The sequence below is a fragment of the Heptranchias perlo genome, chromosome 23 (genome assembly GCF_035084215.1).
Source record: "Heptranchias perlo isolate sHepPer1 chromosome 23, sHepPer1.hap1, whole genome shotgun sequence".
NCBI classification, from domain to species: Eukaryota; Metazoa; Chordata; class Chondrichthyes; order Hexanchiformes; family Hexanchidae; genus Heptranchias; species Heptranchias perlo.
This window is the reverse complement of record NC_090347.1, coordinates 2,420,023-2,441,932: the sequence shown is the minus strand read 5'-3', so window position 1 is coordinate 2,441,932 and position 21,910 is coordinate 2,420,023. Positions and strand designations below refer to the sequence as shown.

Genomic DNA, 21,910 nt, shown 5'->3' with positions numbered 1-21,910 from the left:
CACTTGGGGTAAATCCACTCACTGCCAAGAGGTCTGCAGCTGACTAACTCCTAAAACAAATAGAACTAGCTGAGGGTAGTCTGCAGTTTAGAATCTGCAGAGTTCCAGATCAAACAAAACCGATTGAACTGTGCCTGAAATCAAATGTTCAAATTGTGTTTTTGCTGATCTAGATGTGAAAAATGGAGAATCAGGTACTATGACTTGGGATAGTCTCTCTTGGTGGTAGTAATAGCACATCTGCCCACCTGTACTGACCCCTCTATCTGCCCTGGTACACCTCCTTTGCCAAAGCCTGATTGATTCCCATCACTAACACTTGGCAGAAATTCCTGCCAGTTCTGGGGATTCTCTCCCACCTGGAACAAGCATTTACAATGACCAAATGACTGTACCCTCTGTCTGTTTCAGCCTTGAGCTTCCCCCATCTCTCTCCCCTCTTCTAACAATCCTGCTCTTCTGCCTGGTCTCATCCTATCTGCCACCAGTGAGATGTGGTAATGTGTGTGTGATTAAAGTAGCAGAAGACAAAGGCCCTGATCACCTCAGCAGTTGATCAGATTGGCAGCTTGAAAACTGATTTACCACAGGCTGAAACTAGGAGCAGCACAAACTTACAACCACTGAGTTAAGGGAAATAAACAGGAGATTTGAATGTATGAAAAGGGATGGAACTGTCTGAACAGCTCGTGCCTAGGCTTGACTGTGTTCTGCTTATCACACTGTAACATTGAAATAAAGGCGAAACAAGGAACTGAGTCTGCCTATCGTTTTACCCAATGGATTTAACTTCATTTAGCTCCAGTTACTCCCCTCCCAACCTCTAGACTGCTGCTCACCTGACCCCATCAACCTTTCCATCACATCAGGTCCTAGCTCTTTGTTGCTGACTGTCTCTTGCCCACTGCTTATCTCCTTGTTCACATCCCCTTACCTCTGCTAACCATCTTGTTCTGCACTAAAGTGTAAATATTACCCTTTAACTGTCTCATGAGTGCCCTTTTCAGTTTGACTCCTGTGGGCTGCCACCCACCTGAGGTGTTGGGGGACCAGGAGCCAAGGTGGGTGAACAGGACTTGGTGCAGGATAGGATACAAGCAGCAGAGTTTTGGATGAGCTGAAGTTTATAGAGACTAGAGGATGGGAGTAAATCAAGTCTGGGGGTGACTAAGGCTCAGGGCTGAGGTGGGCACTGTTAGAAGTGGAAATATGCAATTTTTGTGATCGAGCGGATATGGGTTCGGAAACTTGGGGTCAAATAGGACACTGAGGTTGTGGCCGGGGAGAGGGATGGAATCAGTGACAAGGGAAAGGCATTTAAGGCAGGGGCTGAAGACAATGGCTTTGGTCTTCCCAATGTTTAGCTGGAGAGAATTGAGGCTTATCCAAGCAGGGTTGAGAGAAGGGACGGAGTTGGGGACTCAACTAGTCGCTGTATTTATTAACGGCTTAGATGACGGGATAGAGAGCCTCATATCCAAGTTTGCTGATGATACAAAGACAGGCAGCATAAAACTACACATTAATAGATTGAATGGGCAGAACTGTGGCAAATGGATTTCAGTGTAGGCAAGTGTGAGGTCATCCACTTTGGACCTAAAAGGGATAGATCAGAGTACTTTCTAAATGGTGAAAAGCTTGAAACAGTGGAGGTCCAAAGAGACTTGGGGGTCCATGTACACAGATCATTAAAATGTCATGGACAGCTACAGAAAATAATCAAAAATGCTAATGGAATGCTGGTCTTTATATCTAGAGGACCAGAATACAAGGGGGTAGAAGTTATACTACAGCTATACAAAGCCCTGGTTAGACTGCACCTGGAGTACTGTGTTCAGTTCTGGCCATCATACCTTAGAAGGATATATTGGCCTCAGAGGGAGTGCAGCGTAGATTTACTAGCATGATACCTGGACTCCCAAGGGTTAAATTACAAGGCGAGATACACAAGCTAAGGTTGTATTCCCTGGAATTTAGAAGATTAAGAGGGACTTGATCGAACCTTAAGATATTAAGGGGAACTCATAGGGTAGATAGAAATATTTCCGCTGGTTAGGGAGTCTAAGACTAGGGGACGTAGCCTAAAAATTAGAGCCAGGACTTTCAGGAATGACGCCACTTTCCTTAATGCCTCTCCTCTCTCACTGGGACTACCCTCGCGTGTTTCCTCTTACTTTTTCAATCGTAGCCAAAGCAACTCCAGCAATGGCTTCTGTTCCCACCCCTGCATCGTCACCATTGGAGACCCTCAAGGATCCACCCTCTGCCTCTCCTCTTCCTGACTGATGCATTGCCCCTCTGAGACATCATCTGCAGACATGGGGTCAGGTTCCACATATAGGAACAGGAGGAGGCTATTTAGCTTCTCAAGCCTGTTCTGCCAATCAGTGGGTGGTAGAAGTTGATGCTAGCTCAATTGTTAATTTTAAATCTGAGATTGATACATTTTTGTTAACCAAAAGAATTAAGGGATATGGGGCTATGGTAGATATATGGAGTTAGGTCACAAATCAGCTATGATCTCATTGATTGGCAGAACAGGCTTGAGAAGCTAAATAGCCTCCTCCTGTTCCTATATGTGGAACCTGACCCCATGTCTGCAGATGATGTCTCAGAGGGGCAATGCGTCAGTCAGGAAGAGGAGAGGCAGAGGGTGGATCCTTGAGGGTCTCCAATGGTGACGATGCAGGGGTGGGAACAGAAGCCATTGCTGGAGTTGCTTTGGCTACGATTGAAAAAGTAAGAGGAAACACGCGAGGGTAGTCCCAGTGAGAGAGGAGAGGCATTAAGGAAAGTGGCGTCATTGACTGCATGGAAGGTGGAGGAGAGGTGGAGGAGGGAGAGCTCATCACAGGCAGTCACAGAGGATGTTATTTGTGACTTTGATTCGGGCTGTCTTGTGGGAGGAGCAGAAATCTGATTGGAGGCGTTTAAACAGGTGCTAGAAAGATGGGCACAGATTATAAAGACTTTGAAGAGGAAGTGAAGGTTGGAGATGGGGCACTAGTTTGCAAGGATCAAGGTGGGGTTTTTTTTTTGAGGGGAGGGGTGCTGAACATAGAATCATAGAAGGTTACAGCATGGAAGGAGGCCATTCGGCCCATCTAATCCACGCCATCTTTACGCATGAGCAATCCACCTAGCACCACTGCCCCGCCCCATCCCCGTAGCCCTGCACATTTTTTCATTTCAAGTACTTATCCAGTTCCCTTTTGAAGGCCACGATTGACTCTGCCTCCACCACCCCCTCGGGCAGTGCATTCCAGATCCTAACCACTCGCTGTGTTAAAAGGTTTTTCCTCATGTCACCTTTGGTTCTTTTGCCAATCACCTTAAATCTATGCCCTCTGGTTCTCTATCGACTCTGTCTAGACCCTTTATGATTTTGAATACCTCTATCAAATCTCCTCTCAACCGAGAACAATCCCAGCTTCTCCAGTCTCTCCATGTAATTAAGTCCCTCATCCCTGGAATCATTCTAGTAAATCTCCTCTGCATCCTCTCTCAGGCCTTCACATTCTTCCTAAAGTGCGATGCCCAGAACTGGACACAATACTCCAGTTGTGGCCGAACCAGTGTTTTAAAAAGGTTCATCATTACTTCCAAACTTATGTACTCGATGCCTCTATTTATCAAGCCCAGGATACCATATGCTTTTTTAATCGCTTTCTCAACCTGCCCTGCCACCTTCAACGATTTATGCACATATACCCCCAGATCTCTCTGTTCCTGTACCCCTTTTAGAGTTGTGCCCTCTAGTTTATATTGCCTCTCCTCATTTTTCCTACCGAAATGCATCACCTTGCATTTTTCTGTATTAAATTTCATCTGCCAAGTGTCCGCCCATGCCACCAGCCTGTCTATATCCTCTTGAAGTCTATCACTATCCTCCTCAAATGTTCACTACCCTTCCAAGTTTTGTGTCATCTGCAAATTTTGAAATTGTGCCCTGTACACCCAAGTCCAAGTCATTAATATATATTAAGAAAAGCATTGGTCCCAGCACCAACCTCTGGGGAACACCACTGTACACCTCCCTCCAGTTCGAAAAACAACCGTTCACCACTACTCTCTGTTTCCTATCATTTAGCCAATTCTGTATCCATGCTGTTACTGCTCCCTTTATTCCATGGGCCGCAATCTTAATAGCAAGCCTACCATGTGGCACTTTATCAAACGCTTTTTGAAAGCCCATATACACAACATCAACTGCATTGCCCTCATCAAAAAACTCTTATCAAGTTGGTTAAATATGATTTGCCTTTAACAAATCCGTGCTGGCTTTCCCTAATCAATCCACACTCGTCCAAGTGACTGTTAATTCTGTCCAGGATTATCATTTCTAAAAGTTTCCCCACCACTGAGGTTAAACTGACTGGCCTATAGTTGCTGGGTTTATCTTTACACCTTTTTTGAACAAGGGTGTAACATTTGCAATCCTCCAGTCTTCTGGCATCACCTGTCTCTAAGGATGTTTGGAAGATTATGGCCAGTACCTCTGCAATTTCCACCCTTACTTCCTTCAGCAACCTGGGGTGCAGCCCATCCGGACCAGGTGATTTATCTATTTTAAGTACAGCTAGCCTTTCTAGTACCTCTTCTTTCTCAATTTTTAGCCCATCCAGTATCTTAACTATATTTTCCTTTACCGAGACTCTGGCAGCATCTTCTTCCTTGGTAAAGACAGATGCAAAGTACTCATTTAGTACCTCGGCTATGCCCTCTGCCTCCATGAGTAGATCTCCTTTATGGTCCCTAATCGGCCCCACCCCTCCTCTTACTACCCATTTACTGTTAACACGTCTATAGAAGACTTTTGGATTCCCTTTTATGTTGGTCGCTAGTCTATTTTCATACTCTCTCTTTGCCCCTCTAATTTCCTTTTTCACTTCCCCTCTGAACTTTCTATATTCTGCCTGGTTCTCACTTGTGTTATCAACCTGACCTGTCATGCTGCTTTTTTCCACTTCATCTTATTCATCTCTATCTCCTTTGTCATCCAGGGAGCTCTGGCTTTAGTTGCCCTACCTTTCTCCCTCATTGGAATGTACCTTGTCTGTACCCAAATCATCTCTTTAAAGGCCGCCCACTGTTCATTTACAGTTTTGCCTGCCAATCTACGATTCCAATTTACCCGGGCCAGATCTGTTCTCACCCCACTGAAATTGGCCCTCCTCCGATTGAGTATTTTTACTTTAGAGTGGACAGAGTCCTTTTCCATAACTATTCTAAACCTAATGATACTGTTGAGAGTTTTGAAACAGAAGGCGGCAGTGCCTGAGCAGATGGCACCGTTTACACTGTCAGCTAGTACGGGGGGCCAGGAAAGGAAGTCGAGGGGTCAATATTTCAGTGGGAATGGGGTCGAGGGAGTAGGAGGTGAGTCTCGTGGGCAAGATAAGCTTTGGGGGAGAAACTAGAGAGACAGGCATAACATTAGTTAACACAACAGTGGAAACCCATATTACAGGATCATCTACAGGCATAACAGATACTGCGTGAACAGTGGTGTCAGATTTTAATATAGATGCAAATAACCGAGAAAAAAGGTTTGGGGGAGGGAGAGAATAAATAAAATACTTGCATCTTTAGTAAACACCAACTCCACTGCACAAAAAAGTTGATAACCGAGAACGAGGTTTTGGGAAGGAAAAAATAACTTGCAGTTCAAGCAATTTTAATGAAATGATGGGAGCTCCGAGCATCTATCTTGCAGGATCAGTAAGATGTGTAATTTTTTTTTAAACCTGTCTTGTATGACTCACCTGCTGCTGTAAATTGCTGCAATCCAGCGAGGGGTAAATCTCCATCATGTTTCAAATACCCTGGACACGGAGTGGGTTAACGGGTCGAATGGCCTCCAGTGGTTACGGTCTGACAAAAACACATCCAAAAATCGTAGCCGCGGGCAGACTGAAGAACAGGTTTCAATCCATTTAAAAGTTTTTATTGAGTGTAAAAAATGACCATTTAGTGAACGATTCTCATTTTTTTTGTACACAAAGCTGTGACTAATGCATCTTAATGTTTAGTGAAAAGTATTTCTCTGAAAAAACAAAGAAACGGTTCTCGATTTCGACGTACAGATGCTGAGAGCTCGGCAGCTACTGTACCAAGTAAAAAGGAAAGATTACATTTGTACAATTATCGATTCAGAATATCAAAATACATAGAGAAAACAATGTATAAATCCCACCGTTAGCTACAACACTGCCCTTGTCAATGTGTCAGGAAGAGCAGGACAAGAATTTCTAGGAACTATGTATATTTTTTTTTTCCTTTTTTCAATTTTATCAAAATCCGTGTGACTCTAGAACAGGACGAGAATCAAAGAAATTTCCTGAATCAAATCACAGTTTCCCAAAATCCCTTCCCCCCCGTTAAGAAACGATGATCTGTATCAAAGATTTATGTAGCACCATATTACAAAGATCAGGGATGAACTCACATTGTGTAAAAAAGAACTGTTGACACCCGTGTTAATTCTGTCTGCGGTCTGACACGGACACTGTGTGAAGGGGGTCCTCAGGGGTCGTTTGCAACTCCTGGAATACTTGCATTCCGAATAATGAACGGATATTACTGGGGGAGGCACAAAGCTGCAAATCGGATTGCTGGGGTGGGCCGAAGAGACAAGCCCCCAGCCCCTCTCCCTGCAACTTGCAATATACACCTACAATTCTCCAAAACAAAAGTAGGTGGGTGGGCAAACAGTGACACATCAGATTACAGCCACAGTGTCAGAAACAGCGGGTGAAGAGGTGAAGGACTGGGTCAAGCCTGTGAAATAAGATTTTCAAGCAGGTGGAAAGAGGCTTTAAATTATTAATAGTGGTTCACAGGAGACTATGTGGCAGTTACAGTGCACACAATGTACTCAATAAACTCCTGTAATGAGCAACCACTTAAAAAAAAGAAATCACACCTTGTTGACAATCCGTGGAACGCTTCCTGAAAAGCTGCACTTGGGAAAAAGCCTTTTCCTTTGGTTTCCCGGAGAGTGCAGTGAGCTGCCCAGATCCTTCCCTCACCATCCTCCAGACACCTACAACACGGACTGAGCCGCTGTACGGGGAGGGTCGAGAGGAGGAGCTCGACACACATACACAGGCCCTGTGTCCAGCTACTTGAAAAGGGAAAATGTAAACCATTTCGATGGAACACTGGGTGAGCCGGACTGTCCTTTCTCCCCCCCCCCCCCCCCCTCCGAGTGCTGGTTTCCAAAGCACAACATGACAGTCTGGGCCTCCATGGAACCAGGACACCATCAGATCTCCCCCGTGCAAATCCGTGCCTGCTGGTTCTTCATAAATAAATCCCGGCAGAAAAGCGATAAGCTAGAGAGGTGTAGTGAGGGGGGAGATGAGAGAACTTTACAGCTTTACACCAAAACTCGTTCTGGAGGATTGTGCACCTTTATCTATTCATTCTAACTACACACCAGGTCTGCCCCCTGCCACTCGATAGAAATGAGCTCCGGAGACATACTGTCACAGTGTCTGAAAGACCTGGTGCCCCCCGTGGATAACACAGTGACACAATCAAAGTGGGGGTGGGGGGGTGCCTCCTGTTTACTTTCTGTAGTTAAACTATGAGCGAGATCTTCATTCTCACGGTTTATAACTTCAAAGACAGCGAAACGAGACACAGCATCCACTGCGTCCCGAAGTGGTGAACGGCCGTGTGTAGAGACTCTGCAGAGGAGGGAGGGAAAGTTGCTTGAGTCAGGCAGAGAATCCCTCCTCTTCTCCCTTCCTTACCCAAACTCACTGAGTGAAGTCCCCAACCTGCCTCCTTGTCCCAGGGAGCAAGTAACATTTTAACACAACCACGTTTCTAATGGATGTTACCATTTTAAACACTTTATATCCTCTAGTGAGCCAGGAATTGCTTTGGGGGGGGGGGCACATCGACCTTAGATTTCAAACCTTAACTAACGGCACAAAGAATCATGGAAATTGTAGCACAGAAGGAGGGCCTTTTGGCCGCTGTGTCCCATCCAGAAATTGCTGGTTTCAGATGCTCCCTTTAGCACCACACCTCCCTTCGCTTCAAATATTGCCTCATTAGCGTTAAATAAAGGAAAATTAAATAGCATTCGAAAACTAGGATGAGCACAGCAAGCCTGTACAGTGAGAGTGTGATTACTGACAGAGACACGCTCGAGGCTTTGGGAAGGGACGGGAGAAACGATAAGTTAACAAATGCTGGTTACGTATAAAGACTTCAGTCCTTGTGGGGCCCACGCCGCACTCTCAAAAACGACGGGAGGAAAATAAAACACACGACTGACTGGCTCAGAGGATGAGAATCGGCTGCGGCGACACAAACACACACACACACACTCGCACATAGAGTCAGCGAAACCAGGCATCCATCGACTTCCTGAGAGATGGCTGGTCGAGCAAGCCACCGCTGACCCGTTGGAATTTTTTCCCCCAGGTTCTTAAAAGTTTATACCAAAAAAAACGAGTTCAACCTCGAATGAAGAAAAAAAACCCAGTGGAACGGTCTGGTGTGTGGTGTCTGTGGAGGCTGCAGGAGCGTTGGAAGTTAACATAACTTCACCTGAATATGTAGTCACAGAGCACTCACCAGTGTGAGCGTTTCACCAACCGGAAAAAAGGTAAACATTGAAAACAGAGACCTTCTCACCGCCCCCCCCCCCCACCCCCAAAAAAACTTCAAGTACAATATACAAGAACATTCGACATGGGAACTGAAAACTCGAGTCTTTTTTCACCCTTCCCAAAAACATCTGTCCGAATGTACAGTTTAAAAATGATCACTGAACTGCCTCTCCATCGCACCCCGCAGGACCTGCGGTGAACTGCTCCTGTGTTGGAGATCCAGCCGATTAAAAGGAGCAGTTCCATGGGCCAAGGGTTCCCCCGCTTGATACAAGCTCGGAGGCCGTGTCTTCCAGGTTGCTGGGTTAGCTGCCACGTCCCTCGCTTTTCCTGCTCAGAAGCACCGTGAAGGAGGCAGAACTAGTCGACATCCATAAAATTCACCTCGTGCTCCAGTCAGATCACTGGGAAGAGAGGAAAAAAAAACTGGTTACAAAAGTTAATTACTTCAAACAAACAAAGTAAGAATAAATTCAGGAGTGGTTCTTTCCCGGGTGTTCCCTTACTTGTGAGGAAGGAGTACACACCCAGAGACCTGGAATTCAGGCTTAACTTCAAGACAAAATGCTTCTCACTCAAACGTGAGGGGAACGTAAGCTTTGAACAAGGGCTAATTCTACAGGGAGCATTGGAGGGGGGTAGAACGATCCCAAGGAGGGGCCTGAACATGAACCAGAGGACAAGATGCTGGCTGCAGAGAGCCACCTCACACCTACTGTTCTGGTGCGGTCACACAGAGCCAGTTAGTAGCTGTACGAGTGAACTGGATAAAGACGTGACAGACTTGCATTTCTATATCGCCTTTCACAACCTCAGGACGTCCCAAAGTGTTTAACAACCAATGAAGTACTTTTGAAGTGTAGTCACTGTTGTAATGTAGGAAATGCAGCAGCCAATTCGCACACAGCAAGATCCCACAAACAGCAAGGTGATAATGACCAGAAAATCTGTTTTAGTGATGTTGGTTAAGGGATAAATATTGTCTGGGACACCGGGGAGAACTCCCCTGCTCTTCTTCAAAATAGTGCCATGGGATCTTTTATGTCCACCTGAGGGGGCAGACGGGGCCTCGGTTTAATGTCTCATCCGAAAGATGGCATCTCCGACAGGGCAGCACTCCCTCAGTACTGGCCCTGGGAGTGTCGGCCTGGATTTTGTGCTCAGGTCTCTGGAGGGGGATTCGAACCCACGACTCAGAGGCGAGAGTGCTGCCCACTGATCCCCGGCTTACACAATAATACAGAACAAGAGCAAAACGAAAGCTGAAGGAGATACCAGGAAGTGGGGGGGGGGGGTGTAAAGGATTCTGTTTGTAAATCATTGCTAACACCAGATAATAAAAATTTCTCAGGAGAAGAAAATAAAAACTGAAATTTATGCCAGGAAAACAAACTCCTTCCTCTTCAGACCCAATGTGGATTGCAAGGGCTGCTCAGACAGCAGTATGGCAGTCAGCCTGGAGGTGGTGCTGCAGGACAGACCAGCAGGGGCAGGGTTTCTCCTCAACTTTTTAAATAAACTTATTCAAAGGACAGAAGAGTGAATTTTTTTTTTAAAAAACATTTTGTCGACTGATGTACGGCTCAGATTATCCACGTTAAATAACCCAAAGAATTTAGAGACAGAACCCAACGAACAGGAGGAGCTGCAGAAAGGACAGGTTGATACAGACTCCTGTACCTACTATATATAAAAACACACGGCTGTGCATCTTGCAGCAGTGGAGGAGTTATAAGGACTAAAGAAATAGGAGCAGGAGTAGGCCATACGGCCCCTCGAGCCTGCTCCGCCATTCAATCAGATCATGGCTGATCTTCGATCTCAACTCCACTTTCCCGCCCAATCCCCATATCCTTTGATTCCCCTAGAGTCCAAAAATCTATCGATCTCAGCCCAGAATACACTCAATGACTGAGCATCCACAGCCCTCTGGGGTAGAGACTTCCAAAAATTCACAACCCTCTGAGTGAAGAAATTCCTCTTGATCTCAGTCTTAAATGGCCGACCCCTTATGTCCCCTAGTTCTAAACTCTCCAGCCAGGGGAAACAACCTCTCAGCATCTACCCTGTCAAGCCCTCTCATAATCTTATATGTTTCAATGAGATTATATCCTCAACTCTTCCCAGTTCTCCACATCTTCCTCCCAGCCTGCAGCTGAGATTGGGGCCTCCATCGTGGGGAGGATCAGGGATTGAGTTTGCACTATTCAATGCTGAGACCACAGGCTGCTCAAGCCACTCACACCCAGGCCATGCGACTGGCTCATTCGCTCACACCTGTGCACAGCTCAGACTCCTGGTTTGCATGTCCCCATTTGTAGCCTCACTCAATACTTTAATAGTTTCCAGAAATAATTCTATGCCATTCATTCCACCCCGCCCCCCCCACCAGTCCTCCCCCACTATAACCACAATACAACACCTGCCATCTCCTAGACCTCATATAGTCCCCGCTCTGCAGACCCCACACCAGATAGGTCCACGAGCACAGCCTGGAGCTATCGCCCCTCCGATTTCCTCTCTCCCCGACAACACACGGGTAATTGTGAAGTTGGGATTGTTAAGCACGCAGAAAGAGGCTGGACCCTGCCTGTGGAAACTTGCTTTTTAGTTTCTTTGCACAGTGTGGAGCCGTGTTGCGGGTTTTCCCACTCACCTGGTAGCTGCCAGTAAACGCTGTGGAGAGATGGCCGGCAGCCTTTGGTCACCAGATGATGATATCCCGGTGCTTACTGCTGCTGGCTGAAATATACAGGGAAAGTGGAGAGGTCAGGCTCCCCAAATACAGGCACTGTACAGCACCTTTCACCTAGTGACTATCAAACACAGAGTAACCCGCTTAAACGCTCTGCTAAAAGAGAAAACAATTATATATTAAAGCAGTTCCTGATCTTACAAGAGATGCAGAGTGCAAGGAGGAGAGACAGGACAACGAATGTGCTTAAGGCAGTAAAGCGAGTCCATGTTACCAGTTATTAGGGGGCACCAGCAGAGCTCTGCAGGAGGGCACAGTCTCGGGCAGGATCGAGGACGTAGCTACAATGGCAAACTGCATTGGTGCGGCTGCAGGGTTTACACTGGGACGGAAAAAGGATCATCAGGCCAGCCCCTAAACTGTGTATCCCTCGGGGGCCAGTTCAAGAGCTGCTTACCCGTCTCAGGCACGAAATTAGGCTTCACAGGGGTAGGGGCAGAAAGAGGAAAATTATACAAGGACGGGGCAAATGAAAAGACACAAAATAATAAACAGACGACTGCTAAATGATGCTCGTCCATTGCTGCGGTATTTTGTACCTCAGTGGTCAGGAGTTGAGCTTAGAACTCTCTGATCAATACAACACACATCCTGGTTTCCTTCCGATAAACACAAGTACGGGGGGAGTTTCTCAGTTGGTCAGAGAGCAGATATTACAGGGGCGTCAGGGAGATGGGAGCAGAGGAACATTCGATCATCAGTACTCTTCAGATACGTTACTGCATCCTCCTACATGTAACCCACCATCATTTGACATTGAAAGACCAACCAAAACCAAGGTGCCTATTGTATGTGTAAAAAAAAAAGTTTTTGAAAAATACACAGTAAAACTGCAGGGTGAAAGGAAGAGTGGGTTGAGGCAGCAAATACCCGAGTCGTACAGGGCAGGGGGGGTCACAGGGTCAAATCCCAGTTTGTACGGAGGCAGCTAATTGCAGCCAGGATGGCTTGGTGCTACAGTTGGTTTGAGTCCTGCCTGGCCACTGTGGGGGAAGGGGGGATAATTAAGGTTTACAAAATAAAAACACAGCTGGGTCCCCCTTGCCTCATCAGTAACCAGTGATGCCCATCCTGCTGTGCAGATGTTGGGTGAGCACAGAAACAGGTTTGGCCGTGATGGTTCCCACAGTCGAATAACCTGTCACTGTAAGAGGGTTGCTGAGGCTCCCGGCACACTGTACCCCAACCAGAGTCCGTGCCTTCAGGGGAGAAGGGGAAGGAAAACGATCACTGTATTTTTGCCAACCCTGTGCTTTGATCTTGAACTGGGGACTCTCTGAATGGGATTAACTACAATAAACACAACTCCTTTCTTTTACAGCTATTAGATTACCTGTTCTGAGCCTGGCATTGACCTGTCTGCTAGTGCTGGGAGGCGTGAGGGCCTCCGGGGCTGGAAGAGATCGGCATGGAGGACTCAACTCATCATCCGCAGAGAAACTCCTGCACGTCCCGCCACTCATGGGCGGGATCGGCAGACTGACAGACTTCTTCCCAACTGGATTCTTCCTCTCTAAACATCAGGTCAAACTTTGTTAAAGCTCTCATTATAGCGTTCAAAATGTCTGCACTAAATTCACTATCAATCTTATTAAACACAAGGACGTGTCAGAGCTGGACTGTGTACCTGACCTATCACTGGGTTCCAGGTGCTCCTGATGGAAACCCTACACCATTATTTTATTGGTCCCATTTGGTGCCTTCTCCCCCAGTTCTATGAAGCGATCTTAACATTAGACGGCACAAAGCACATCAACTGCCATTAAAAGTTCCACCCAAACTCCCTTGATGGTCTAGTAGGTAAACATGCAGCCTTAACGCCCAGGTTCAGTTCCCAGGCAGAGTTGAATAATCACATCTGTTCACTATAACAGGCACCAGTGTCCCCAGAGAAGCAAAAGGAAAAAGCAAGGGTCCCCACTCCTGTTTGCTATCCTGTGGCTTCTGCTTTAAAATGCACGTGAAACTGGGCGAGGGCAGGACTGAACTGAGCTGAGCTGTGATGCCTTCTATCATCCTGTTCAGGCTCATACATGATGAACACTCACCTCTGGGGCAGCAGAGGGGGCTGCTGGTGCCTGTGGAACCACAACTGTACCCTGGAAGACTCAGAACACTTGGTGGGGGGGGGGGGGGTGGAGAAATGGTCACCAAACAACAGAAACAAGACGCAATACACTGGAGGGGGAGGAGAGGAAACCAGACCGTTGCAGCTGGACTCGGCTGGACAGCTGGCTGGTACTTACAGGGGTCGCAAGCCACCAAAAGGATTGCAAAAAATGGACACCATCCCACTCAAGAGGATCCAGAATATGTCCTTGATATTCTAGGCACAAGTCCTGTGATTTGGAGAGCTTCGAAGCAAAGCTTCCTGTGCAATGCTGTGTTAGGGAAAGGGTGGGATTTTGCACTCAATGAGAGGAATAACAATAGAGAATGTAATATCTATCTGGTGTTGAACAGGAGCAAATAATCAGATACAGAGTAAAGCTCCCTCTACACTGTCCCGTCAAACACTCCCAGGGCAGGTACAGCACGGGTTAGATACAGAGTAAAGCTCCCTCTACACTGTCCCGTCAAACACTCCCAGGGCAGGTACAGCATGGGTTAGATACAGAGTAAAGCTCCCTCTACACTGTCCCATCAAACACTCCCAGGGCAGGTACAGCACGGGTTAGATACAGAGTAAAGCTCCCTCTACACTGTCCCGTCAAACACTCCCAGGGCAGGTACAGCACGGGTTAGATACAGAGTAAAGCTCCCGCTACACTGTCCCATCAAACCCTCCAAGGGTGGGTACAGCACGGGTTAGATACAGAGTAAAACTCCCTCTACACTGTCCCATCAAACACTCCCAGGGCAGGTACAGCACGGGTTAGATACAGAGTAAAACTCCCTCCACACTGTTCCATCAAACACTCCCAGGGCAGGTACAGCATGGGTTAGATACAGAGTAAAGCTCCCTCTACACTGTCCCATCAAACCCTCCAAGGGTGGGTACAGCAAGGGTTAGATACAGAGTAAAGCTCCCTCTACACTGTCCCATCAAACCCTCCAAGGGTGGGTACAGCACTGGTTAGATACAGAGTAAAGCTCCCTTTACAATGCCCCAATGAAGAATATTACAGCAGCTTTCAGTAAAGGCTAAGTGTGAGATTGCCCAATTAATCTTTAATTATGAACAATTTTGTACTGTGGGCCTATGTCCTTTGTAATTAATTTGAATTTGCCTCTCGCTACTCCATACAGCTGTGAATGAGTGTGTGAGATGGGCAATAAATGAACGAAAAAAAAAAATATTTTAAAAGGCAGGTGAGAGCAAGAGTACAAGGGAGACCCCCACCCCCAGTCTATAGGGAGCAGATTTAAATGCGAGGTTCGGAAGACAAGGTTATCACCAATCACACTGTCTGAATTACAAGCTCTGACTGGCACATGCTGTAGATACGGAGTTTACCCCCAAACTAACATCCTAAACCTAACTGTAAAGAACAGAATATACAGGAACTCATTTTTCATTGAAACGTAAGCTTTTACTTTTCAGGGAATTAAGAAATTTGGAATATTTCACTGGGACTTCCGTCCAACAGGATTCCTCAGAGCAATTTTTTCCCATCCCTCCCCACCAGCATCCCTCCCACTCCCACCCCCACGTCTTCCAGTGCTATCCTCAGCCACAGGAGGAGCCCAAAGGGGATTTTGCTCAGATTTCTTCCCCCCCATCCCCCTGGGAAGAGGCTGGCCGTGACGCGGGCCCTTGCCTGAACACTGTGTCCTTGGGCTGGGGCTCTCTATTGGAAGGGACACTGCTGTCAACCCACTTTCACAGGCTCTGTAACACCTCTTGATGCACAACAGCTCACCCGGTCTTTTCTCTCCTGACCTGCTACATTCCAGGACGGCCATATTTTTCTTAAGAACACTAAAAGGCTTATGATAAAAGGCATTCTGCCCATCTAGCCCAATCCTTCCATAGTCCACACTCAGCCAAGGCTCCTGCTCAATCACTGATCCTCCTGCATGTGTGCGTGTGTAGACACAGGATGAGCAGGTTTGGCTGTGATGTTGCTCCAGTTGATGTCACTCAGCATTAAAGCTCGGGAGTAAGATCCCCTTTGATGAGGTACCTCAGGGTGACCACGACCCATGGAACACTTTTTTTTTCCTTCAAAATCTTATTTTACTGAAGCAAAATCGTTCACCAACAGGTACCGAGGAAACGATGGGGAACTGGCTCAGGATCGTACTGAACCCAGTCGTATGAAGGAGCTAAATCAGTGCACACGACAGACACATGGACAGAGACAGACCCTGCAAGCCCAGACATCCCATTAATGACCAGGTCGTCACTCATGGTGGTTTGCTCTTTGGAAGTGATCCATGTATCAAGCCTCCCACTGCACTTCACAAACAGTCTCACAAACTAAAATTACTGAGATGCAAAAAGGACAAGGAGGCTTCATCTTAACGCCAATCTGGAAGCAACATTGTCTTTAATGATTAGCATGCCCAGGCATTATTTACACTCTGTCGGTAAAATTAACACTCATCACCCTGCTCCTCCATTTAATGAGATCATGGTTGATCTGATTTTTACCTCAGTTCCACTTTCCCGCCTTTTCCACTTTGACTCCCTTGCTGATCAAAAATTTGTCTAACTCAGCCTTGAACGTATTCAATGTATTTTATATCAGAGTCTCTTCTGCTGCGAGTGGTTCCGTATATCAGCCGGTTCCCTCATACCCAAATCAGCCCCGTTTATACTGTGGGCTGGATCAGTCTAACAGCTGTGCACACAGGATTTGGGCCATTGTTCTGAAGTCACGAACATGACTTTAAAGGAAGGGTACACGTGTAGGATTTGTGCACGTAGCCAGTGCAAAGTTGCCAAAAGGAAGGGGCAGACAGGCCAGAAATGGCAAAACCCACAATGCCAGTTTGTAAGAGGGGGCTGAGCTCGAGAACCAACATGGTCAGGCAGGTCGAAGGGCCATCAGCATCTGTTCATTGGATGCTGCCCACTGGCCCAAAAACCCTCCCAAATGGTCGAGTTCAGTGGTGCCCGTGTTGTTGGAGGCGACCCTGTAGCATAAATCGGGAAATCAATTAATGCTGTAAAACCAGATTGCGTTGCTTACATTTGTAACTTCTCGCCCAAGGTATTAGCTGGGTAAACACTGATCACGTGGGAGCGCACGTAGCCCCCCTCTCCTCCCAGTTTCCCAGGTGATGGTGCAGCATTTCACAGCACGAGAGGCTTAAAATGGAGACAATTGCTGGGCTCCTACTTGCCCTGCTGCAAGGATAAGATTTTGGACAAACATTTCATAGTATCAGAGCATGTTACAGCACAGAAGGAGGCCATTCGGCCCTTCGGGCCTGTGCCGGCTCTTTGAAAGAGCCATCAATTAGTCCCATTCCCCTGCTCTTTCCCCGATAGCCCTGTAAATTTCTTCCCTTCAAGTATTTATCCAATTCCCTTTTGAAAGTTACTATTGAATCTGCTTCCACCGCCCTTTCAGGCAGCACATTCCAGATCATCACAACTCGCTGCGTAAAGAAGTGGTCCCTCATGTCACCTCTGGTTCTTTTGCCAATCACCTTAAATCTGTCTCCTCTGGTTACAAATCCTTCTGCCACTGGAAACAGTTTCTCTTTAATTACTCTATCAAAACTGTTCATGATTTTGAACACTTCTACCAAATCTCCTCTTAACCTTCTCTACTCTAAGGAGAACAATCCCAGCTTCTCTACATAACTGAAGTCCCACATCCCTGGCATCATTCTAGTAAATCTCCTCTGCACCCTCTCTAAGGCCTTGACATCCTTCCTAAAGTGTGGTGCCCAGAATTGAACACAATACTCCAGCTGAGGCCTAACCAGTGTTTTATAAATGTTTAGCATAACTTCTTTGCTTTTGTACTTTGCCTCTATTAATAAAGCTCAGGATCCCATATGCTTTTTAAAAAAACAGCCTTCTCAACTCGTCCTGCCACCTTTAAAGATTTGTATATGTCCACCCCCAGGTCTCTCTCTTGCTGCACCCCCTTTAAAATTGTACCATTTAGTTTATTTTGCCTCTCCTCATTCTTCCTACCAAAATGCATCACTTCACACACTCTGCATTAAATTTCCTTTGCCCATTTCACCAGTCTGTCTATGTCCTCCTGAAGCCTGTCACTATCCTCCACATTGTTTATTACATTCCCGAGTTTTGTGTCATCTGCAAACTTTGAAATTATTCCCTGTATACCCAAGTCCAAGTCATTAATATATCAAAAAAAGGCTCTGCAGAGAATCTCTAAACAGTTATTACTGACCAGAGGTCTTACTTTATACAGAAGCTGAGGACTCACAATCCCAGCACTTACCAGGTAGTCTCAGTTCTTTTTGCATAACAAGTGGTCAACACATGGAATCACAGAATGCTCCAGTACAGAAACAGGCCATTTGGCCCACCAAGTCTGAACTGGTGTTCTTCTCCACATAAGCCACCCAACCTACTCCTACTCTCTAGTCACTCCCCATATCCTTTAATATTCCTCCTTTTCGACAACTTGCATTTATATAGCGCCTTTAATGTAGTAAAGTTCCCTTAGCCACCAGCAATCCCCATTCAGTTTACTGCTGGGCTAGTCTTGGAGATAGGGAACAAAAACCAAATCCCGAGGGGCACTCTCTGCTTTCAGAGGCAGGGCATCAACACATTAAGGTGAAGGACACTAAGCTAACAACAGTAGACAGCGGTTCAAGGCCCTACAATACAAGACGGGCTTCCTGGCCACAGGCTAATCTTAAAGATTAAAGAGCACATTTCTGAAAAGCAGTGCTCCCATTGCACTAAGGTCAACATTTACAACATGAACAAACCAGGAGCATTTACTATCACCCTCATTCACAAACACAGACAAACAGAAATTATCCTCCCCCAAAGTTTAAATACCCGATTTACTTGTGGATCTGAACCTCAATATTTAATTCAGTGAGTGAACATCATTTTCCCAGATTCCAGCTGAAACGGGACAGTAAAGCAAACAGCTCCTATTTCAAACATTTACCAGAACATCGATAATTAAACAGTAAGAAACAGATCACAGGAGAAAAATTCACTAAGAATGAATCAACTTGCTTGTATATATAGTACCTTTTACATCCTCAGGACATCCCAATGTGCTTCACAGCCAATGGATTGCTTTTGGCATTCGCTGTTATAATGTAGGAAACGCAGCAGTCAATTTGCACACAGCAAGGTGCCACAAACAGCAATGAGATAATGACCAGTTGATGTGTTTTTGGTGGCATTCGTTGACGGATGTGGTTAAAAGTAAATTGCAAGGATTTGCCTGAGCTGTTCACAAAGGCAGACGCTGGCCACGTGATGTGCTGCCACTCTGGGACAGGAAGAGACCGACTTTTGTTTGATGGCATCAGGCCTTCCCGGCTCCCAGGCTGAACTGAGACTCTCAGCCAACATTATGCCCACTTCAATCCCGGAAACACTCCTGACCAGGTGATGCAAGGGGCCGATCTCCTCAAAAATTGCGGGAGAAAGTTATCTGTTCAGATTCAGATATTTAGGAATAGTAAATTACTGGAAAACGTGTTGTGGTCCTTGAGATGGTGAGGACATTTACTAATGATTAATATCAAATGATAGTAACCAAAAAGGACAGAAAATCAGTAAAAGCAGGCAACCTACTTTTTTTGTGCCCCTTGTACTGGCTGGACTTTGCTTTCTTCTTCTTCATCACATTGGTTTGATTCTCCCTCGAGGCTGCAGATGAAAGAGAAAAGCAACATGAGAAGAGGCACAGAGTTGGACAGGACTAAACCACAGCTTCTCTTACAGGGCAGCTGTAACCAGGACAAAGATATCCCCACTACCAAACACAGAGGGCTAGCACCACTTGGAGAATTGCACAGCTGCAATCCAATTGGGGGAGTTTAAGAACACAAGAGTAATACCTCTGATTCACAGAAATTCAGTACACATTTACCATCTTGCTGCTCCCAGTGCTGTGTTTTGAAGATTCTACGTAGGATCCAAAATCAACACCTTGCATTTATATGACGCCCTTAACATAGAAAAATATTCCAAGGTGCTTCACAAAGACGTAATCAGCTACAAATGGATGCCGTGCCAAAATAGGAGCTATTAGGAGGGGTGGCCAGAACCTTGGTGGGTTTTAAAAAGGATCTTAAATAGAGGAGGGGGAGGTGGAGGGGTGTATGGGAGGGTAATTCCAGAGCATAGAACCTAGCTGGCTGAAGGCACAGCCGCCAATGGTGGGGCAAAGGAAGGGGGTTGCACAAGAAGCCACAGACAGAGGAATGGAGTGCTCTGGAGGGAGGGGGGCCTGGTAGGGCTGGAGGAGGTTGGAGACATGGAGGGATTTACACGAGGATGAGAATTTTAAATTGGGAGGCTTTGGGGAACTGTAGCCAATGTAGATGAGCAAGGACCGGGGTGATGGGCGAGTGGGACTTGATGAGTGATAAGATGCAGGCAGCAGAGTTTTCGATGAGCTGAAGTTTACAGAGCATGGAGAACAGGTGGTCGGCCAGGAGAACAATGGAATAGTTGAGTCTGGAGATGACGAAGGGTTGACTGTTTCAGCAGATGGGCTGAGGCAGGCGTAGTTACGGAAGTGGAAATAGGCGTTCTGTGTGATGAATGATGTCGCCAGGGCGACATGTACAAAGAGAAAGGGGCCAAGGACAGATCCTTGGAGGACTCCCAAGGTAATGGTGCCAGGGCAGCAAAAGATGCTTTGGCTACGACTGAATAGCCAAGAGTGGAACAAAGTGAGGGCAGTCTCACTGGGCTGGACACTGGAGGAGGATGGCGTGGTTGATGGTTGATCTATAACTTGATGTACTACCAGAGTAAGTTCAACAATGAATTGGAGGAAATCTCAGAACCTTTTGTAGATGTCATGACCAGCAACAGGACCTGGTTATGACATCGCCACAGCATTGTTTTTATAGACAACCAGGTAGCCGACATGGGCGAAACCAATCACCATGTTTAAGAGTCTCTGAACCAAGCTAGTGAGAAATCTATACCTGTAGAGTTTCTGTTTTCCCATTATGGAGCAGGCAATCTCTACCTGTAGGGGCAACCCCACATACCCAACTCCAGAGAGCTTCGGGACAGACTGGTACAGCCACGAGTTAAGGATCCCTTTCAGTATGTCCAGGGATACCGCAGCAGTTTACTGGCACTGGCTTGCAAGATTTCTGGAGCTGAGTGGGAAGAATCCCAGGCCCCAGTGATGGGTCTACCTCTCCAGATTCTATTGGTGAGACAGGCTGGCTGTCAAACATCCACAGTGACCTGGAGTACTGGGCATCTGGCTGGGTCAGGTATGGGGTTACAGAATCTACCACAGAGGGCTGACCGTTCCAAAGGTCCATCACCAGGCGTGTATTCTTGGAGCTATTTCAACCCCAATGAGAGCCTGCTTACACCCAACTCCCCAAGGAGGACACTCCTTCACAGTATAACGAGGGAAGTTAGAAGGAATGTTTTCATGCTGAGGGTCATTAGGATATGGAAAGCATTACTACACGGCAAACAAAGCCAACGCTGAAAAACAAATTAGATAAACATTTGAAGAAAGTGAATGGGGATAGGAACAGGAGGTGGTCATTCAGCGCCTGAGTGTACAACATTTCCCACTCCCCCAGCTCTCTCACTGTCAGGGAAAGAATGGGCAAAACCTTAGTAACAGCTGGAGAATAGCATTCACAAAAGGGTGGGCAAGTGTGGCCTCCTCCCCCTCCAGCTTGCAAAGGGGATGGGGATAGTCTCTGGTCCCTCCCCGACACTCCCACCATTGGACTGATCCAATAGCACGGCTGAAATCACAGCACACGACCCACGTTGCTGGCTGGTTTTAAATGGATAGCCTGGTCACTTACACTGAGACGCTGGAGGTTGAAGCTGGTAGCCTGTCAGTTCGCACCAACCGACAGGGTAGAGGTCAGGAGATTCACAGTCCACCCACTGGTCGTATTCATCCTCCCAGCCGTCAAAGTGGATCCTCAGGAGCCGGTGGACAATGCGGGTGACCGTCGCCACACACACCAAACGTGGCTCCATTAGATCTACAGCTTCCACTTTCATTCCCACTCGAAAGCCATGGTTTGGGACTTCCTGTGTTAGAAGAGAAAGTTGGAGATTAGTCAATTGGAAAAATCTTATTAAAAATATTTCCAAAGGCTGTGCCTCACGCTGGCTCCATGGGTGCAGGCTGCCCTCTGGTAGCACACTACAGGGACCATACTTCACATCTGAGCCTCAACTGTGAGCACAAGTAGGCTACTCAACTATGGGGGCATCACAGCTGATCCTCGCTCAATATCAGCACACGTGCTCTTTCCAGCAGGAATTACTGGATGGCCACCAGAAGGTAACCTGGCTGATCTCCCTCCTCCTTAGCCCTGCAGTGCAGAGGCCAGTTGCAGCATCTGACACCCTGGTTGAGGTCAACAAACTCTGCAAATACCAGAGGTCAAACCT

General features: G+C 46.7%; 1 protein-coding gene across 4 annotated transcripts in view; it reads right to left on the bottom strand.

Moving 5' to 3' along the window:
- Positions 1-5,931: 5,931 nt before the first annotated feature.
- mbtd1 (mbt domain containing 1) overlaps positions 5,932-21,910 on the bottom strand; it is a 61,383-nt gene continuing 45,404 nt past the window's right edge. Inside the window, exons 14-17 of one of the 4 annotated variants that reach the window (XM_068003818.1) lie at positions 21,310-21,544; positions 19,085-19,159; positions 11,287-11,372; positions 5,932-9,034 (exon numbers count right to left, since the gene is read on the bottom strand). In XM_068003818.1, the coding sequence (XP_067859919.1) occupies positions 11,335-11,372; positions 19,085-19,159; positions 21,310-21,544 (348 nt within the window). In that variant the 3' untranslated portion in view covers positions 5,932-9,034; positions 11,287-11,334. The other 3 variants (XR_010966938.1, XM_068003819.1, XM_068003820.1) reach the window with 3 other exon arrangements.